We start from the raw sequence: 20,152 nt of genomic DNA, 5'->3' as shown, positions 1-20,152 counted from the left end.
ACTTTAGTGGGGTGACAGAAGCCCTTTAATATCACAGGGCCGTATAGTGATAGTTTTGCCCTTAGAGACATTGAGACATTTTATATCTTATTGGACTTCAAATTTAAGTTTTATGGGTGTTGAATTGTTGTTCTGTGAACGTTTTTTAATAGACTGTTTCCAAAGTTGCTTAAGATGCTTTAGAGAAATCATTAAAATTTCATTGCAACGGTGGCCATAGCCTTTAATATTGTAAGAGAATATATACGCGAACGCGAGTATACTAAGAATTGCATGGATCAGCAATATACACTGCTCAAAAAAATAAAGGGAACACAAAAATAACACATCCTAGATCTGAATTAATTAAATATTTTTCTGAAATACTTTGTTCTTTACATAGTTGAATGTGCTGACAACAAAATCACACAAAAATAAAAAAATGGAAATCAAATTTTTTAACCCATGGAGGTCTGGATTTGGAGTCACACTCAAAATTAAAGTGGAAAAACACACTACAGGCTGATCCAACTTTGATGTAATGTCCTTAAAACAAGTCGAAATAAGGCTCAGTAGTGTGTGTGTGGCCTCCACGTGCCTGTATGACCTCCCTACAACGCCTGTGCATGCTCCTGATGAGGTGGCGGACTGTCTCCTGAGGGATCTCCTCCCAGACCTGGACTAAAGCATCTGCCAACTCCTGGACAGTCTGTGGTGCAACGTGACGTTGGTGGATAGAGCGAGACATGATGTCCCAGATGTGCTCAATTGGATTCAGGTCTGGGGAATGGGCGGGCCAGTCCATAGCATCAATGCCTTCGTCTTGCAGGAACTGCTGACACACTCCAGCCACATGAGGTCTAGCATTGTCTTGCATCAGGAGAAACCCAGGGCCAACCGCACCAGCATATGGTCTCACAAGGGGTCTGAGGATCTCATCTCGGTACCTAATGGCAGTCAGGCTACCTCTGGCGAGCACATGGAGGGCTGTGCGGCCCTCCAAAGAAATGCCACCCCACACCATTACTGACCCAATGCCAAACCGGTCATGCTGGAGGATGTTGCAGGCAGCAGAACGTTCTCCACGGCGTCTCAAGACTCCGTCACGTCTGTCACATGTGCTCAGTGTGAACCTGCTTTCATCTGTGAAGAGCACAGGGCGCCAGTGGCAAATTTGCCAATCTTGGTGTTCTCTGGCAAATGCCAAACGTCCTGCACGGTGTTGGGCTGTAAGCACAACCCCCACCTGTGGATGTCGGGCCCTCATATCACCCTCATGGAGTCTGTTTCTGACCATTTGAGCAGACACATGCACATTTGTGGCCTGCTGGAGGTCATTTTGAAGGGCTCTGGCAGTGCTCCTCCTGTTCCTCCTTGCACAAAGGCGGAGGTAGCGGTCCTGCTGCTGGGTTGTTGCCCTCCTACGGCCTCCTCCACGTCTCCTGATGTACTGGCCTGTCTCCTGGTAGCGCCTCCATGCTCTGGACACTACGCTGACAGACACAGCAAACCTTCTTGCCACAGCTCGCATTGATGTGCCATCCTGGATAAGCTGCACTACCTGAGCCACTTGTGTGGGTTGTAGATTCCTTCTTATGCTACCACTAGAGTAAAAGCACCGCCAGCATTCAAAAGTGACTAAAACATCAGCCAGGAAGCATAGGAATTGAGAAGTGGTCTGTGGTTACCACCTGCAGAACCACTCCTTTATTGGGGGTGTCTTGCTAATTGCCTATAATTTCCACCTGTTTTCTATCCCATTTGCACAACAGCATGTGAAATTGATTGTCATTTAGTGTTGCTTCCTAAGTGGACAGTTTGATTTCACAGAAGTGTGATTGACTTGGAGTTACATTGTGTTGTTTAAGTGTTCCCTTTATTTTTTTGAGCAGTGTATATGCTTATCCTTGGAAACCCTCCCTTCTTGAGCTGGGCCAGTTCTGTTCTTTAATATTCATTCTCTGGACACTGGGGGGTTGTGCCATTATAGTAATGACCGATAAGCAGGTCGGTGATAGCAGTCTGGCCCTGCTGTGCCTTTTACATGTTAACCATATTGCTGTTAAACCAGGATTGATCACTACAGATGTCGTGTGTCCCCTCACCATGAGAATGGGGAGGCTCCAGCACCTGTTTGGTGATGAGAGGGCATGTGGTTGGGCCCCTAATCGTTACAGGTTTTACACTGGCACCAGCATAAACAACACTGGAAAATGCACCATTGGCAGGTGCTGCACACACATATTTGCTATCTGCACGCCAGTGCTTGTCAGATGCCTTTTGTTACCACCGGCAGATGGTCCATTTTTACAGTATCTGCCGGGTACTACATACTGGTGTATTCTGTAGGGCCCAGCAGCATATACAGTCAGGTCCATAAATATTGGGACATCAACACAATTCTAACATTTTTGGCTCTATACACCACCACAATGGATTTGAAATGAAACGAACAAGATGTGCTTTAACTGCAGACTGTCAGCTTTAATTTGAGGGTAATTACATCCAAATCAGGTCAACGGTGTAGGAATTACAACAGTTTGCATATGTGCCTCCCACTTGTTAAGGGGCCAAAAGTAATGGGACAATTGGCTTCTCAGCTGTTCCATGGCCAGGTGTGTGTTATTCCCTCATTATCCCAATTACAATGAGCAGATAAAAGGTTCAGAGTTCATTTCAAGTGTGCTATTTGCATTTGGAATCTGTTGCTGTCAACTCTCAAGATAAGATCCAAAGAGCTGTCACTATCAGTGAAGCAAGCCATCATTAGGCTGAAAAAACACAACAAACCCATCAGAGAGATAGCAAAAACATTAGGCGTGGCCAAAACAACCGTTTGGAACATTCTTAAAAATAAGGAACGCATCTGTGAGCTCAGCAACACCAAAAGACCCGGAAGACCACGGAAAACAACTGTGGTAGATGACTGAAGAATTCTTTCCCTGGTGAAGAAAACACCCTTCACAACAGTTGGCCAGATCAAGAACACTCTCCAGGAGGTAGGTGTATGTGTGTCAAAGTCAACAATCAAGAGAAGACTTCACCAGAGTGAATTCAGAGGGTTTACCACAAGATGTAAACCATTCGTGAGCCTCAAAAACAGGAAGGCCAGATTAGAGTTTGCCAAACGACATCTAAAAAAGCCTTCACGGTTCTGGAACAACATCCTACGGACAGATGAGACCAAGTTCAACTTATACCAGAGTGATGGGAAGAGAAGAGTATGGAGAAGGGAAGGAACTGCTCATGATCCTAAGCACACCACCTCTTCAGTGAAGCATGGTGGTGGTAGTGTCATGGCGTAGGCATGTATGGCTGCCAATGGAACTGGTTCTCTTGTATTTATTGATGATGTGACTGCTGACAAAAGCAGCGGGATGAATTCTGAAGTGTTTCAGGCAATATTATCTGCTCATATTCAGCCAAATGCTTCAGAACTTATTGGACGGCGCTTCACAGTTCTAAGGACAAAGAGTTTTTTTAAGGGAAAGAAGTGGAATGTTATGCAATGGCCAAGTCAATCACCTGACCTGAATCCGATTGAGCATGCATTTCACTTGCTGAAGACAAAACTGAAGGGAAAATGCCCCAAGAACCAGCAGGAACTGAAGACAGTTGCAGTAGAGGCCTGGCAGAGCATCACCAGGGATGAAACCCAGAGTCTGGTGATGTCTATGCGTTCCAGACTTCAGGATGTAATTGACTGCAAAGAATTTGCAACCAAGTATTAAAAAGTGAAAGTTTGATTTATGATTATTATTCTGTCCCATTACTTTTGGTCCCTTAACAAGTGGGAGGCACATATACAAACTGTTGTAATTCCTACACCGTTCACCTGATTTGGATGTAAATATCCTCAAAGCTGGCAGTCTGCAGTTAAAGCACATCTTGTTCGTTTCATTTCAAATCCATTGTGGTGATGTATAGAGCCAAAAATGTTAGAATTGTGTCGATGTCCCAATATTTATGGACCTGACTGTACAGTTTTTTTTTTCATTTGAGCATTTAATTTCCCATTTGTGTTGTTATTATATTATATATTTTAGAAAATACACATTTGCATCTGTATTTTGTGTTTGTTTCTTTTTATTTCTTTTTTTCTTTTTCTTTTTTTTTCTTTAATAAGTAAAAATGACAATATGCTATATTGTGCTGTTTTATATTATGCCTAAAGTGCCTACTTCTATGCTCGTTTTAACTGATTAGCCATAAAAGTTTTTGAGGGAAAATTCCTTCAGTTTGAAGCTGTACATACACATTGCTGTAAGTGAATTTCGGCCAAACATGTCGATTTTGGTTGAAGTGCCTGGCCATCTAATGTGTATGGGGGTATCCTAACCCTCTGCAAAAGACAGATGTCAGGAAAGAAGATTCACGCTTTCCTATATCATGCAAACACTCCCTGGCTAATTAAAGGGTTATTCCCATTCCATTAATAGTTGTGATCGGAATTATCTTGGAAGCAGTGAGCGAAGTTACAGAAACAGCAAAGCAGGTCATTGTACACAATCAGCATAACTCCCTTAGGCTCCATTCACACAACCGTATTTTTGGCCCCCATCCAATCTGAATATCAATGGGTCTGCAAAAAACATTTTGCGGTCAAGAATAGGTATTGTTACAATGGGTTTGCAAAAAAAAAGGATGCAACATGGATGTCATCTGTATTTTTTGCAAATCGCAAAATACGGTCTTGTGAATGCACCCTTAGAAGTGCATGGGAGGCACTCCTGAGTTACAGAAACAGCACAGCACGCTTGGCTGTTTCCATAACTCCACTTATCCCTGGCTACCACTTATGGGGGTTGCTCCAATCTCAACCATAAAATGCTGAGCTGGGAATAACTTTGGTAATAACCAAAGTGCTCGTGTGCTCTGGTGCTCGAGTAGAACACTTCCCGATGCTCGGGTGCTCTACAGAGCACCCGAGCACAATGGAAGTCAATGGGAGAACCCGAGCATTAAACCAGACACGCCCTGCTCTGAAGAGGGGAGAGTGTCGGGACTTTAGTTCGGCTTAGGAGTCCCTGCTCTGACTCTATATTTAGCCATGTCCTAATATGAAGTCAGTGCTTCGGGACACCCAGTGTATTTAAATCTAATTTAGCCTCTATTTCTGAAAAGCTTTTGGTGGGATTCGAACTAACAACCTTCTACATTACAGCCAAGAATCTTATCCACTGTACTATAGAGCTGCATGGCTAGTTACTAAAAAAAATTAAAATATGAGACTTCTCCTGTATAGGAATACTTACTACTAGTCTAATATTTTTTTTTTTTTTTTTTTAGTAACTGGCCATGCAGCTCTATAGTGTAGTGGTTAAGGTTCTTGGCTGTAATGTAGAAGGTTGTGAGTTCGAATCCCACCAGAAACTTTTCAGAAATAGAGGCTGAATTCGATTTAAATACACTGATTCGAGCACACGCAATATTTGGCCGAACACCACGATGTGCCGAGCATAGCGATGCTCGAGCCGAACTGGTGTTCGGCCGAGCATGCTCGCCCAACACTAGGAATAACCCTTTCACCTAAGCAGTTGCAAAATATAAACTGCAGAAGTTATCCCCAACAGAGCAGAAGTTACCCCCCCCATCAGATTTAACCCTGCTTCTCCAGTGCTGACAAGCAACAGTGCTCGCTACAAGTTATTTCTGGTACAGAAGAGTGAAGAGAGAATCTGCTTTTAAATGGACAATGACGCTTTGGACACAGAGTTGCAGATCATAGATAACCAAAGCACGTAGCCGCCTACATAAAATCTAATTATCCGTCCATTGCTAGGGGGTATTGGTGACATCAGAAGCCAGGACTGGTAATATAGGATCTCTGCAGAGAAACAGTACGTGGTGTAGTTGTGTTTCCAGGTAGCAGCATCTGACTCTGCTTTGCAGGATATATCATGTAGGTACCTGTGACTGGAATATTGCAGCTTGAAGCTGATATCATAGATTATTCCTCAAACAGTCTTTTTCCTTTATTTTAGTGATTAAAGCTGGAAGGAGATGGAGTCAAGAGCCCTGCTGTCTGTCATCCCTGTTGAGGGGATGACCTGTAACTCTTGTGTCCAGAGCATCGAGAAAAGGATTGGCAGTCTCAATGGAGTTCACAGCATTCAGGTTAGTATTTTAATTATATCCTGGTAGCCCAGTTCAGCTCCATATCTTTCTTTTGGTACCATGGGCTTGTTTTCTTCACGCGGTGTGTGTTAAGACACTGCCAGACAGCATCTTTTATTTCAGTTTCCTGGATGCAAGTGAGCATAACGTACAGGTGATTGTCTTTACCTGCATTGATATGTGACCTCTGAATAGTATGGGTGTTCATTTACATACATCTGTCTTCAGTTTAGGAGTCTAAAGCTTATATTAGACCTGCAGATCATCTAGACAATTGTCGGGAGGGAAGCGTTCCTTCCCGGCAATCGCCTGCTTGTCAGCGGAGGAGACTATTACATGCAGCGATCTCCTCTGCAGTATGGTGATCACTAATGCCATCGCTTGACCCCATACTAAATCATTGTTTGCTGGCAGCAGGTTGTGATTAGACAGCACCAAATTTCCTTGGAATCTAGGAGCCAACTAAAAAAGTTAGGAGCCAGGCGGAGCCGCGTCATAAAGCTCCCAGTAGGTGCCCCCATAGTGCTCCTCTCCCCCCCACACTTTTCCATAGAGCCAGCCCCCCAATAATGCTGTATACCATGTTACATATACCGCCGCTCCGTGCCCGGACCCTATTGACTATAATGGGGACGGGGGTGGAGCTCCGACTCAGCACGGCAGTTCGCGGTGAGAGGCCGCCGGACTAAAAAGTTGGACATGCAGTACTTTTAGTCCGGCGGCCTTTCACCATGCACTGCCGTACTGCGCCAGAGCTCTTCCCCCATTATAGTCAATGGGGACGGAGCGGTGGTCCGGCGAAACAGCGGAAGGACGGATCCGACAGGGTGAACAACCTGCCGGATCTGTCCTGCTGCAAGTGTGAAAGTACCCTTAGTTATATAGCTACTGAATGAGACAGAAGAAGGGATGCCTTTAACATATATATCTCCTTGAGAAGCCAATTTGATCCTAAAGGGTTAATTCAAACTGTAATCTAAACTGTGTCCTGTCACTCTTATCTCTCTGCTCCTGTCCCTTAATCTTATCACTGCTGCAACAAAAGCATCAGCCGACAGCCTCAGTGTAAACTGTTCGAGACTCTGACTCATGGCTCTTTTAACTCAAAGAATCGAATGAGTCTCTAAGGCCTCTTTCACACTTGCGTTGTCCGGATCCGGCGTGTACTCCACTTGCCGGAATTACACGCCGGATCCGGAAAAACGCAAGTGTACTGAAAGCATTTGAAGACGGAGCCGTCTTCAAAATGCTTTCAGTGTTACTATGGCAGCCAGGACGCTATTAAAGTCCTGGTTGCCATAGTGGGTGCGGGGGAGCAGCATACTTGCCGTTCGTGCGGCTCCGGGGGCGCCCCGGAATGACGTCAGAGCGCCCCATGCGCATGGATGACGTGATCCATGTGATCACGTGATCCATGCGCTTGGGGCGCCCTGACGTCACTCTGGAGTGCCCCGGGAGCCGCACGGACGGTAAGTATGCTGCTCCCCGCTACACTTTACCATGGCTGCCAGGACTTTGGTTACCATGGCTGCCGGGACGCTATTCAGAAAAAGCTAAACGTCGGGTCCGGCAATGCGCCGAAACGACGTTTAGCTTAAGGCCGGATCCGGATCAATGCCTTTCAATGGGCATTAATTCCGGATCCAGCCTTGCGGCAAGTCTTCAGGATTTTTGGCCGGAGCAAAAAGCGCAGCATGCTGCGGTATTTTCTCCGGCCAAAAAACGTTACGTTCCGGACCTGAAGACATCCTGAACGGATTTCTCTCCATTCAGAATGCATTAGGATAAAACTGATCAGGATTCTTCCGGCATAGAGCCCCGACGACGGAACTCTATGCCGGAAGAAAAGAACGCAGGTGTGAAAGAGCCCTAAAGTCGGATCTTTAGATTCTTTTAACCTGAGACTCATTCGATTCTTTCTAGACTCCCTCCTGTACTTGTGTCAGTGACCCAGAGCTGCTAGTGCTTGCCTTGCCTCAGCTCTGATTGGTTGGTGGGCGGGGAGGGGAGGGGCTGGCAGAAGCAGCTTCCACTCTAGGATCAGATTACACTCCTCCCGTCCCTCCCCTCCCTGCTGCCAGTGTCTCACTCTGTGTGCTGTGACGGAGCTGACTCAGACTGAGGAGCTGTTTCAAACGGTGCTGCCTCCGGACAGAACGGCAGCTCCGCACCCATCGCCCGGGCACCTTTGAAAATGGGCTGACAAATACCCAAGCGCCAGGACTAAATTCCTGGTCGCCATGGCGACCTGGCGCCTGGGATTTGTCGAGCCCTGGGCTACACGACGACATTTGTTGCGCGGCAGTTTTTATAATGATAGTCTATGGTGTCACACTGCAACATGTGACATGCCTCAACATACTGCGACGCGACAGTCGCAGAAAATCCATTCGAAATAGATTTTTCTGCGACTGTCGCGTCGCAGCATGTCGCAGTGCGACACCATAGACTATCAGTATAAAAATTGTCCCGTGGCATTGGTGCAACAAATGTTGCAGTGTAGTTGTGCCCTATGTGATGCGCTACTTATTGTCGCGCGACACATGTCCTCGTGTAGCCCTAGCCTTAAAACTGTAATAGCCTTAAAACTGTAATCGGCGGCAGTATTACACTGCCAGATCAGCGCTAATGAGCATTCATACAATGATCTTCACAGTTATCTGCCTGTCTGATATTAGCTTCAAGGTGGATTTACACGTGTAGTTAATTGGGCAGGTTATCGCTCGCAGGTTATCGCTCGTTCCCGACGGTGCAGCAGATTAGCTATTCATTTGTTTCTGATAATCGCCAGATCAGCTGAGAGCTATGTTTACATGCAGCAATTCCGTCTACTGTATGGGGATAACGGATTGCTTGTCCCCATACAGATTAATTTCTTCTGGGTCACAGATTGCTGTTTACATAGGATGGTTTGGTGTCCACATCAACGATACTTCCACCTGATGAACGAACGTTCGAGTGATCAGAGGCACTGATCATTCACGCTAATTGCTTTAATAATTTGTTAGTGTAAAAGGGCCTTTAATATTTTCCCTACTTTCTGTACATAGTGGAGGACATTTATTAAAGCTTTTATGCCACTATTTTGGCGTAAAAAAGTTTCTAGTTGTGGCACACACCATATTTGCGCCATAATTTGTGACTTTTTCAGAATGTCAGTGTAGATAAACGTCCCTTAGTATGTCATTTGGAAATTCAGGGGTTCTGTAAATTTAATACATATTATTTGTGTCTAAATTTGTGTTCTACCACAAAAACGGATCAATGGGACTAATATAAAATATATAAAAATCTTTATTAATCAAAATTCATAATATTAGAAAGAAGTATGACACGATGGCAATTTGATACAGAAAAATACATGGGGCACATTACCAGACAATGTCCATCAGAATCATTATTGTAACATCAATGTGGCTCTAAGAATACACTGTCCTATGAGGGAAAATATCTCGGTGAAGGCCTACCATGATATTAATGGGCAGTGCAACAGACCAACAATGTAAAAGGCTGCCAAGATCATACATAGATAATAAGCAGGTGTGCCTTGAAAAAGCGGAAATACACACAATTAAATAAGTAATGGCACCTAGATATATATATCGGGTGTATGAAACTAGATATAATATTAAATGACACACATGTTTATCAGTCCTAATCCGCAGCCTGTATGCAATTCATATCTTTATATATCCATCCCTAGGTATAGACTTGACCACAATAAGTCTAAAACATACCCAGAGTCGTAATGCACAGAGACTGGCATGTCGCCCCATGTAGAGGTGTCAGTACGTGGGGGGACATTCCAGTCTCTGTGCATTATGACTCTGGGTATGGGCTCATTCAGACAGCCGTATGCTGTCCGCAAAAATGCGGATTAGATGCTGTCCCATTCAGTTCTATGGGGCCCTTTTCTTCCATTGCACAGCTCAGCAAAAAAATGAAACATGTCCTATACTTGTCAGTGAAAATCAGGTCATGGCCCTATTATAGTCTATGGATCAGCAAAAAAACGGAATGCAATCTGTTTTTTTGCGGACATGCTTAACTGTCCGCAAAAAAACGGATCTGCATTTTTGTGGACAGCATATGGCCGTCTGAATGAGCCCTATGTGTTAGACTTATTATGGTCATGTCTTTACCTAGGGATGGATATATAAAGATATGAATTGCATATAGGCGGCGGATATTCTATCTAGTTCACACATTTACTACTGCTTGTAAAACATCGTGAGAGAGTCTGTCATCTGCTGACAGTCCAACTAGGAGGCACAGAATTTTCTGGAAGAAGTGGAGCACTTCTCATAAGGTCACTATATTAAGCAATGCCGTAATATACTGTCATGTGTTTGTCAGAGCAGAACCAAAACTGCAGTGTAAAACTACCAGAGGTAGGGTTCTCTATGGAGTACCCTGTATCTGGTGCTGATTGTTTTGTCAGATTCATTCCAAATCTAATTTAAAAGATCCAATAATTATTATTTAACCATATGTGTGGGATCTGTGTTCTCCTCTATATTTACTTTGCCAAAAAAGATTTTTTAAAAAAGGGGGTCATTTATTAAGTTTGGCGTTTTAGATGTTAGTCTTAATAATCCTGCGCTTCCGCTTGATGTGCGTACATTATGTAGAGGCACCGTCCTCTACATAACCTAGGCGCTGGCCGTGCTACTTGCTTAAATCTACATCAGCTCCCTTGCTGGAGTAGATTTGAGATAATAATGCACTTAGTAAAGTAGATGCAAGCATTATATATGGACAAAGTCCTTACTCTGATATGATCAAATCTGAGATTCTTAGCCAATATATTTTGATCAAAACACATCTGTGCCCGCCTACCAACCGCCAAGGTGGTCTCAGGTCAGGCGGGTCCTACGCTAAACCTACCTAAGCCGTTGGGCTGCTATGTTCAGGAGCGCAGACCTCGCACATAGTGTGCTGCTCCTAGTCACCTCCATGTGCATCAATTAACCGATGGGAGGAGGAGCCAGCACACCTATATGTACCACCTAATCAAGGCGCTCTATTCTCTAGTCTTTTGTGCTTTCCACTGATGGAGGGTCATGTGACCAGGCAAATAACCTCCATGTGAAGCCTCCGCCATTTAAATACACTGCCCCTGCCATTTGTACTTGTACCATTGGGAGTTTAGTGCATTTGCAGTGTGTTAGAATGGAGGATATGTCACATGGAGGTGATTTTCCCGGTCACATGACCCTTCATCAGCGGCCATCTTATGGACGGGACTTCTATGCAGACAGCACACAAAAATATTTTCCCAACAAGGCTGCATGGCTTATGAAATATATAAAATGGCACGGAATATCAACAAAGGCTATATTAGTAACTGCCATATATCGGCATCTTACATACACATTGGTCAAAAGTAGCCAGAAAGGGGCCAACCCCGTGACCTACCTGTGCAGTGCTTTGTACAGATATGTCATGACTTTACCATGGCAAGGGACAGGTAATAGAGCGGCGGCCTCAGCTGTTCCTGACATTGGACCAGGCCTAGCAGTAATTGGCCAGTCACTGGCTGGATATTACGTCAGACGTGCGATCTTCTTATTGTTGTAGCTTATTTTGAGGAGATTAACCAATAGATCTGCTGCTCCGTATCTCCAGCCACCCATGTTCCCATTTCCTCTGTCTGTGGCTCCTTAAGGCCCCTTTCACACGGGCAAGTATTCCGCGCTGATGCGATGCGTGAGTTGAACGCATTGCACCCGCACTGAATACCGACCCATTCACTTCTATGAGGCTGTTCACATGAGCGGTGATTTTCACGCATTACTTGTGCGTTGCGTGGAAATTGCAGCATGCTCTATATTTTGCGTTTTTCACGCAACGCAGGCCCCATAGAAGTGAATGGGGCTGCGTGAAAATCGCAAGCAAGTGCGGATGCGGTGCGATTTTCACGCACGGTTGCTAGGAGACGATCGGGATGGAGACCCGATCATTATTATTTTCCCTTATAACATGGTTATAAGGGAAAATAATAGCATTCTGAATACAGAATGCATAGTAAAATAGCGCTGGAGGGGTTAAAAAAAATATAAAAAATTATTTAACTCACCTTAGTCCACTTGTTTGCGCAGCCCGGCATCTCCTTCTGTCTCCTTTGCTGAGCAGGATCTGTGGTGACGTCACTCCAGTCATCACATGATCCATCACATGATCCATCACATGATCCATCACATGATCCATCACATGATCCATCACATGATCTTTTACCATGGTGATGGACCATGTGATGACCGGAGTGATGTCACCACAGGTCCTGTTCCTGCAATCGGCAAAGAAGGAGACAGAAGAGAAGCCGGGCTGCGCGATCAAGTGGACTAAGGTGAGTTAAATTTTTATTTTATTTTTTTTAACCCCTCCAGCGCTATTTTACTATGCATTCTGTATTCAGAATGTATTATTTTCCCTTATAACCATGTCCGTGCGGAATACTCGCCGGTTTGGGTACCAAACATGCACGATTTTTCTCACGCAAGTGCAAAACCGCATTACAATCTTTAGCACTTGCGCGGAAAAATCACGGGTGTTCCCATAACGCATCCGTACCTTTTCCCGCAACGCCCGTCTGAAAGAGGCCTAAGTGTCCCTCACGCAGCACAAACTACTATAAAATATAGAATTTAACCCCTCCAGTCCCATCCAATGACCGCTGCAATTTGTTGGAGCCTCTGGTTAGATACATTAGTTATGTAGATGGTAAATATAGTGATATTTTAAAATAAAAAATACAAAAAGTTTCAAATTATATAGTACACTGTTATTACTGCGTATATACTATATATATTTATATAGATATTTTGGGGGCTTCTATAGCAAGGGCACTAGCATCACAGGAATTCATTTGTTAGAGGAGCTACATTGTTGTAAAAAAAGTTAAATAAAAATAAAAACTAAACCATTTGCAAAAAAGTTTGTTGGATAGTTTATACATTACAGTTTGCTGTAACAGTTTTACATACATAGAAACCCTTTTAATTACAAGTCATGTAGTTTACTGTCCCGATATGGCTAGACATATGTATATGTCTGAAGAGGTACATACAATGCCTTGTTCTGAAAACGAATCAGCAAGTGTTATTTCCTCTTCCTCCCATGATGAGGAGGAACTTCTTTAGAGTCATGTAGTGGACAGCCATCAAACTGTCCCTGATGTTAGTGAACATTTTTGGGAATAACCCACGGGATCCCGAATTCAACACTGAGAATCCACAATTAATTTTATTTTTTTATACTAATGAATTGGTTGATTTAATGGTTGCACCAAGAAACCCATGTGCGGAAGAGTTTATTTCTGCCAATCTGCAATTATTTTATGCATCCTGTTGATACAGCCAAATTACTTAACCCCTTAGTGACCACCCATACACCTTTTTACGGCAGTCATTAAGGGGCTTTTGGCTGGGCCGCCTTTTTACAGCGGTCCAGTCTAAGTGCTTCACCGCTATAGGCTCTCGCATGAGAGCTGCGCTCCTGATAGGCGCTCCCGCAATGGCACCCGCCACATGTAAGCAGTCAGAGGGAGTGGACCCCGTCTGTCTCCTATTTGTACCCCGCAAAAGAGATTTATTAAACAAAACGTTTTTTTCTATTGAAAAATTCTTTTCAATGTAAAAATTGCAAAAAATAAAGGCTCCTTATGGACACTGCGATAACAAATATGTGAAATATTTGGTATTGCTGTGTCCATAAGGACCTGCACTATGCAAATGTCATGTAAATTATACCATACGATGATGTTGCTTAGTGGCCACCAAAAAAAACTAAATAAAAAGCGATCAAAAAGTATCATGTACCCCAAAATGATAGAAATGAAAACTGCAAGTTGTCTCGCAAAAATCAAGCCCACAACTTCCTGGAAAGAAAAATAAATACAGTTATGGGCCTTGGGATGCGGCGATGTAAAAACGTTTTAATTTTTTATAAAAAAAAGGTTTTATAGCACAAAAGTAATGAAATGTAAAAAAGAACTATATGTACGTGAATACGTACTCATGCCTGGCCCCGAAGTTTTGTGGCATCATGTTTGGAGCACGCACAATACATCGCCAGGCAGAATAGGTCATCAGTATTGGAGACGCCCGGCACCCTTGCTGATGAGCTATTTTCGAGCTGTGGCCTCCACAACATGCCAAGCCCTGTGCAGTCCATCGGATAGCACCTGTTTGCAGTTCACTTGAATAGGGCTGAGCTGTGCCTAGACCATGTGAGCGATGAACATGTCACTGACCTAGGAAGAGACTGCAGTGCTCACAGGATTGCCAAGGACTCTTCAAACAACTGATCAGAAGGAATGTCGGGAGTTGGACCATGAATGTAGAAGACCCAGAAAACCCCTTATAATACGACATAGGGGACACTGGATATCCATCAGGGAACTTCTTGTACACCCTCTGGAGTTCACAGCAGTGAAGAAAAATGGGTGGGTTGTTATGGAAACCTGGAGTAAAACTGTGTGTATGTGGGGACTAAGGGCCTGCGAGCTTCTATTGGCTGATAAGGGACATGTGACCATGTGTATGGTAGTTGGGATATGAAGAGATGGACTTACAGGCTTGTATTGGCTAATGCAGGTCATTTTTGGGGAATATCTCAGGAACGGTTTTCAGGTAGCAAGGGATGTGTATACTAAGTTGTGTTTTTGAGTGATCGCGGAACATACAGTCCTGATCAAAAGTTTAAGACCACTTGAAAAATGGCAAAAAATCATATTACACATTGTTGGATCTTAACCACGTCCCGACCGCCTAACGCACGGATGCGTCCGGAAGGTGGTTGATTCATTCCTCCTGGACGCATCAGTGCGTCATCTCGCGAGACTCGAGATTTCCTGTGAACGCGCACACACAGGATCAGAAGGTAAGCGAGTGGATCTCCAGCCTGCCAGCGGCGATCGTTCGCTGGCAGGCTGGAGATGCGATTTTTTTTAACCCCTAACAGGTATATTAGACGCTGTTTTGATAACAGCGTCTAATATACCTGCTACCTGGTCCTCTGGTGGTCCCTTTTGTTTGAATCGACCACCAGAGGACACAGGCAGCTCAGTAAAGTAGCACCAAACACCACTACACTACACCCCCCCTGTCACTTATTAACCCCTTATGAACCACTGATCACCCCATATAGACTCCCTGATCACCCCCCTGTCATTGATCACCCCCCTGTCATTGATCACCCCCCTGTAAGGCTCCATTCAGACGTCCGTATGATTTTTACGGATCCACTGATACATGGATCGGATCCGCAAAACGCATACGGACATCTGAATGCAGCCTTACAGGGGGGTGATCAATGACGGGGGTGATCACCCCATATAGACTCCTTGATAACCCCCCTGTCATTGATCACCCCCCTGTAAGGCTGCATTCAGATGTCCGTATGTTTTTTACGGATCCACGGATACATGGATCGAATCCGCAAAACACATACAGGCGTCTGAATGGAGCCTTACAGGGGGGTGATCACCCCATATAGACTCCCTGATCACCCCCCTGTCATTGATCACCCCCCTGTAAGGCTGCATTCAGATGTCCGTATGTTTTTTACGGATCCACGGATACATGGATCGAATCCGCAAAACACATACAGGCGTCTGAATGGAGCCTTACAGGGGGGTGATCACCCCATATAGACTCCCTGATCACCCCCCTGTCATTGATCACCCCCCTGTAAGGCTCCATTCAGACGTCCGTATGATTTTTACGGATCCACTGATACATGGATCGGATCCGCAAAACACATACGGACATCTGAATGGAGCCTTATAGGGGGGTGATCAATGACAGGGGGGTGATCACCCCATATTAGACTCCCTGATCATCCCCCTGTCGTTGATCACCCCCCTGTCATTGATCACCCCCCTGTAAGGCTGCATTCAGATGTCCGTATGATTTTTACGGATCCACTGATACATGGATCGGATCCGCAAAACACATACGGACATCTGAATGGAGCCTTATAGGGGGGTGATCAATGACAGGGGGGTGATCACCCCATATTAGACTCCCTGATCACCCCCCTGTCATTGATCACCCCCCTGTAAGGCTCCATTCAGACATTTTTTTGGCCCAAGTTAGCAGAAATTATTTTTTCTTTTCTTACAAAGTCTCATATTCCACTAACTTGTGTCAAAAAATAAAATCTCACATGAACTCACCATACCCCTCACGGAATCCAAATGCGTAAAATTTTTTAGACATTTATATTCCAGACTTCTTCTCACGCTTTAGGGCCCCTAGAATGCCAGGGCAGTATAACTACCCCACAAGTGACCCCATTTCGGAAAGAAGACACCCTAAGGTATTCCGTGAGGGGCATATTGAGTCCATGAAAGATTGAAATTTTTGTCCCAAGTTAGCGGAAAGGGAGACTTTGTGAGAAAAAAAAAAAAAAAGTCAATTTCTATGAACTCGCCATGCCCCTCATTGAATACCTTGGGGTGTCTTCTTTCCAAAATGGGGTCACATGTGGGGTATTTATACTGCCCTGGCATTCTAGGGGCCCTAAAGCGTGAGAAGAAGTCTGGGATCCAAATGTCTAAAAATGCCCTCATAAAAGGAATGTGGGCCCCTTTGCGCATCTAGGCTGCAAAAAAGTGTCACACATCTGGTATCGCCGTACTCAGGAGAAGTTGGGCAATGTGTTTTGGGGTGTCATTTTACATATACCCATGCTGGGTGAGATAAATATCTTGGTCAAATGCCAACTTTGTATAAAAAATGGGAAAAGTTGTCTTTTGCCGAGATATTTCTCTCACCCAGCATGAGTATATGTAAAATGACACCCCAAAACACATTGCCCAACTTCTCCTGAATACGGTGATACCACATGTGTGACACTTTTTTGCAGCCTAGGTGGGCAAAGGGGCCCACATTCCAAAGAGCACCTTTCGGATTTCACAGGTCATTTACCTACTTACCACACATTAGGGCCCCTAGAATGCCAGGGCAGTATAACTACCCCACAAGTGACCCCATTTTGGAAAGAAGACACCCTAAGGTATTCCGTGAGGTGCATGGCGAGTTCCTAGAATTTTTTATTTTTTGTCACAAGTTAGCGGAAAATGATGATTTTTATTTATTTAATTTTTTTCCTTACAAAGTCTAATATTCCACTAACTTGTGACAAAAAATAAAAACTTCTATGAACTCACTATGCCCATCAGCGAATACCTTGGGGTGTCTTCTTTCCAAAATGGGGTCACTTGTGGGGTAGTTATACTGCCCTGGCATTTTAGGGGCCGAATGCGTGAGAAGTGGTTTGAAATCAAAATCTGTAAAAAATGGCCGGTGAAATCCGAAAGGTGCTCTTTGGAATGTGGGCCCCTTTGCCCACCTAGTCTGCAAAAAAGTGTCACACATCTGGTATCCCCGTACTCAGGAGAAGTTGGGCAATGTGTTTTGGGGTGTCTTTTTACATATACCCATGCTGGGTGAGAGAAATATCTTGGCAAAAGACAACTTTTCCCATTTTTTTTTTTTATACAAAGTTGGCATTTGACCGAGATATTTATCTCACCCAGCATGGGTATATGTAAAATGACACCCCAAAACACATTGCCCAACTTCTCCTGAGTACGGAGATACCACATGTGTGACACTTTTTTGCAGCCTAGGTGGGCAAAGGGGCCCACATTCCAAAGAGCACCTTTCGGATTTCACCGGCCATATTTTTACAGATTTTGATTTCAAACCACTTCTCACGCATTCGGCCCCTAAAATGCCAGGGCAGTATAACTACCCCACAAGTGACCCCATTTTGGAAAGAAGACACCCCAAGGTATTCGCTGATGGGCATAGTGAGTTCATAGAAGTTTTTATTTTTTGTCACAAGTTAGTGGAATATTAGACTTTGATCATTTTCCGCTAACTTGTGACAAAAAATTAAAAGTTCTATGAACTCACTATGCCCATCAGCGAATACCTTAGGGTGTCTACTTTCCGAAATGGGGTCATTTGTGGGGTGTTTGTACTGTCTGGCCATTGTAGAACCTCAGGAAACATGACAGGTGCTCAGAAAGTCAGAGCTGCTTCAAAAAGCGGAAATTCACATTTTTGTGCCATGGTTTGTAAACGCTATAACTTTTACCCAAACCATTTTTTTTTTTACCGAAACATTTTTTTTTTTATCAAAGACATGTAGAACAATAAATTTAGAGAAAAATTTATATATGGATGTCGTTTTTTTTTTGCAAAATTTTACAACTGAAAGTGAAAAATGTCATTTTTTTGCAAAGAAATCGTTAAATTTCAATTAATAACAAAAAAAGTAAAAATGTCAGCAGCAATGAAATACTACCAAAAGAAAGCTCTATTAGTGAGAAGAAAAGGAGGTAAAATTCATTTGGGTGGTAAGTTGCATGACCGAGCAATAAACGGTTAAAGTAGTGTAGGTCAGAAGTGTAAAAAGTGGCCTTGTCATTAAGGGTGTTTAAGCTATGGGGGCTGAGGTGGTTAACAAGGTTCCAAATAGAGCTTCAACATGCAACAAGAAGAAATGACAGTGAGAAAACATTTTTTGAGCATTCAATTAATTGAAAATAACGATTAAACTGAAACAGGCTGTTTTCAGCTGATCAAAAGTTTAGGACCACATGCCTTTAAAAGGCCAAATCTGTGCAAAGATGTGGATTCATTGTCCTTTTCTGTCAGGTAGTCACACGTTGTGATGGCAAAGGCAAAAAACCTCTCCCTTATTGAAAGTGGTCGGGTTGTTGAACTGCATAAGCAGGGCCTCTCACAGCGTGCCATCGCTGCTGAGGTGGGACGCAGTAGGACAGTCATTTGGAATTTCTTAAATGATCCTGAGAGTTATGGAACAAAAAAGTCAAGTGGAAGACCCAAAAAAATTTCATCAGCACTGAGCCGGAGGATCCAATTGGCTGTCCGTCAAGACACTGGACGATCCTCGAACCAAATTAAGGCCCTTACTGGTGCTGACTGCAGCCCCATAACCAGCAGACAGCATCTGAGACTGAAGGGCTTCAAAAACAAAAAACATCTTCAAAGACCTCGTCTCCTTGAACGCCACAGAACTGCTCGTTAGGACTTGCAAGAGAGCACCAAACATGGGACATTCAAAGGTGGAAGAAAGTTTTATTGTTTGATGAGAATTTTTTTTACCTTGATGGTCCTGATGGTTTCCAACATTACTGGCATGACAAGCAGATCCCACCTGAGATGTTTTCTACGCGCCACAGTGGAGGGGGCGCCATAATGGTCTGGGGTGTTTTTTCTTTCAGTGGAACAATGGAGCTTCAGGAAGTGCAGGGGTGTCAAACGGCCGCTGGCTATGTCCAGATGTTGCAGAGAGCATTCCTCATGACTGAGGGCCCTCGTCTGTGTGGTAACGACTGGGTTTTTCAACAGGACAACTCTACAGTACACAATGCCCGCAGGACAAGGGACTTTTTCCAGGAGAATAACCTCACTCTTTTGGCCCATCCTGTGTGTTCCCCTGATCTAAATCCAATTGAGAACCTTTGGGGATTGATGGCAAGGGAAGTTTACAAAATTGGACAACAGTTCCAGACAGTAGATGGCCTTTGTGCGGCCGTCTTCACCACTTGGAGAAATGTTCCCACTCACCTCATGGAAACGCTTGCATCAAGCATGCCGAAACAATAACGGCGGAGCAACTCATTACTGAGTTCATGTTTGGAAGTTGGATTTCTGTTTTGGGGGGTTTATTTATTTTTTTTTTTTTGAGGTGCGGTCCTAAACTTTTGATCAGCTGAAAAGCAGCCTGTTTCAGTTTATTCGTTGTTTTCATTAAATTGAATGCTCAAAAAATGTTTTGTCTCACTCTCATTTCTTCTTGTTGCATGTTGAAGCTCTACTTGGAACCTTGTTATAATCCAGCCATGCTAAATATGATTTTTTGCCATTTTTCAAGTGATCTTAAACTTTTGATCAGGACTGTATATATATATATATACATACATACATACATACATACATATATACGTTATTTTATATATATATATATTGTGAGATAGTGACAGGTCTCACGCAGGTTAGAGGCAAGGAAGGGG

General features: G+C 43.9%; 1 protein-coding gene across 1 annotated transcript in view; it reads left to right on the top strand.

The window, feature by feature from the left end:
* The window catches only part of ATP7A (ATPase copper transporting alpha), a 125,326-nt gene that overhangs the window by 17,407 nt on the left and 87,767 nt on the right, over nucleotides 1–20,152 (top strand). Inside the window, exon 2 of the mRNA XM_040406495.1 lies at nucleotides 5,964–6,096. Within this exon, the coding sequence (XP_040262429.1) occupies nucleotides 5,983–6,096 (114 nt within the window). The 5' untranslated portion in view covers nucleotides 5,964–5,982. The remainder of the gene's footprint in view (nucleotides 1–5,963; nucleotides 6,097–20,152) is intronic.

The sequence above is a fragment of the Bufo bufo genome, chromosome 8, assembly GCF_905171765.1.
Source record: "Bufo bufo chromosome 8, aBufBuf1.1, whole genome shotgun sequence".
Lineage (NCBI taxonomy): Eukaryota > Metazoa > Chordata > Amphibia > Anura > Bufonidae > Bufo > Bufo bufo.
This window is presented reverse-complemented; position numbering and strand designations above follow the sequence as displayed.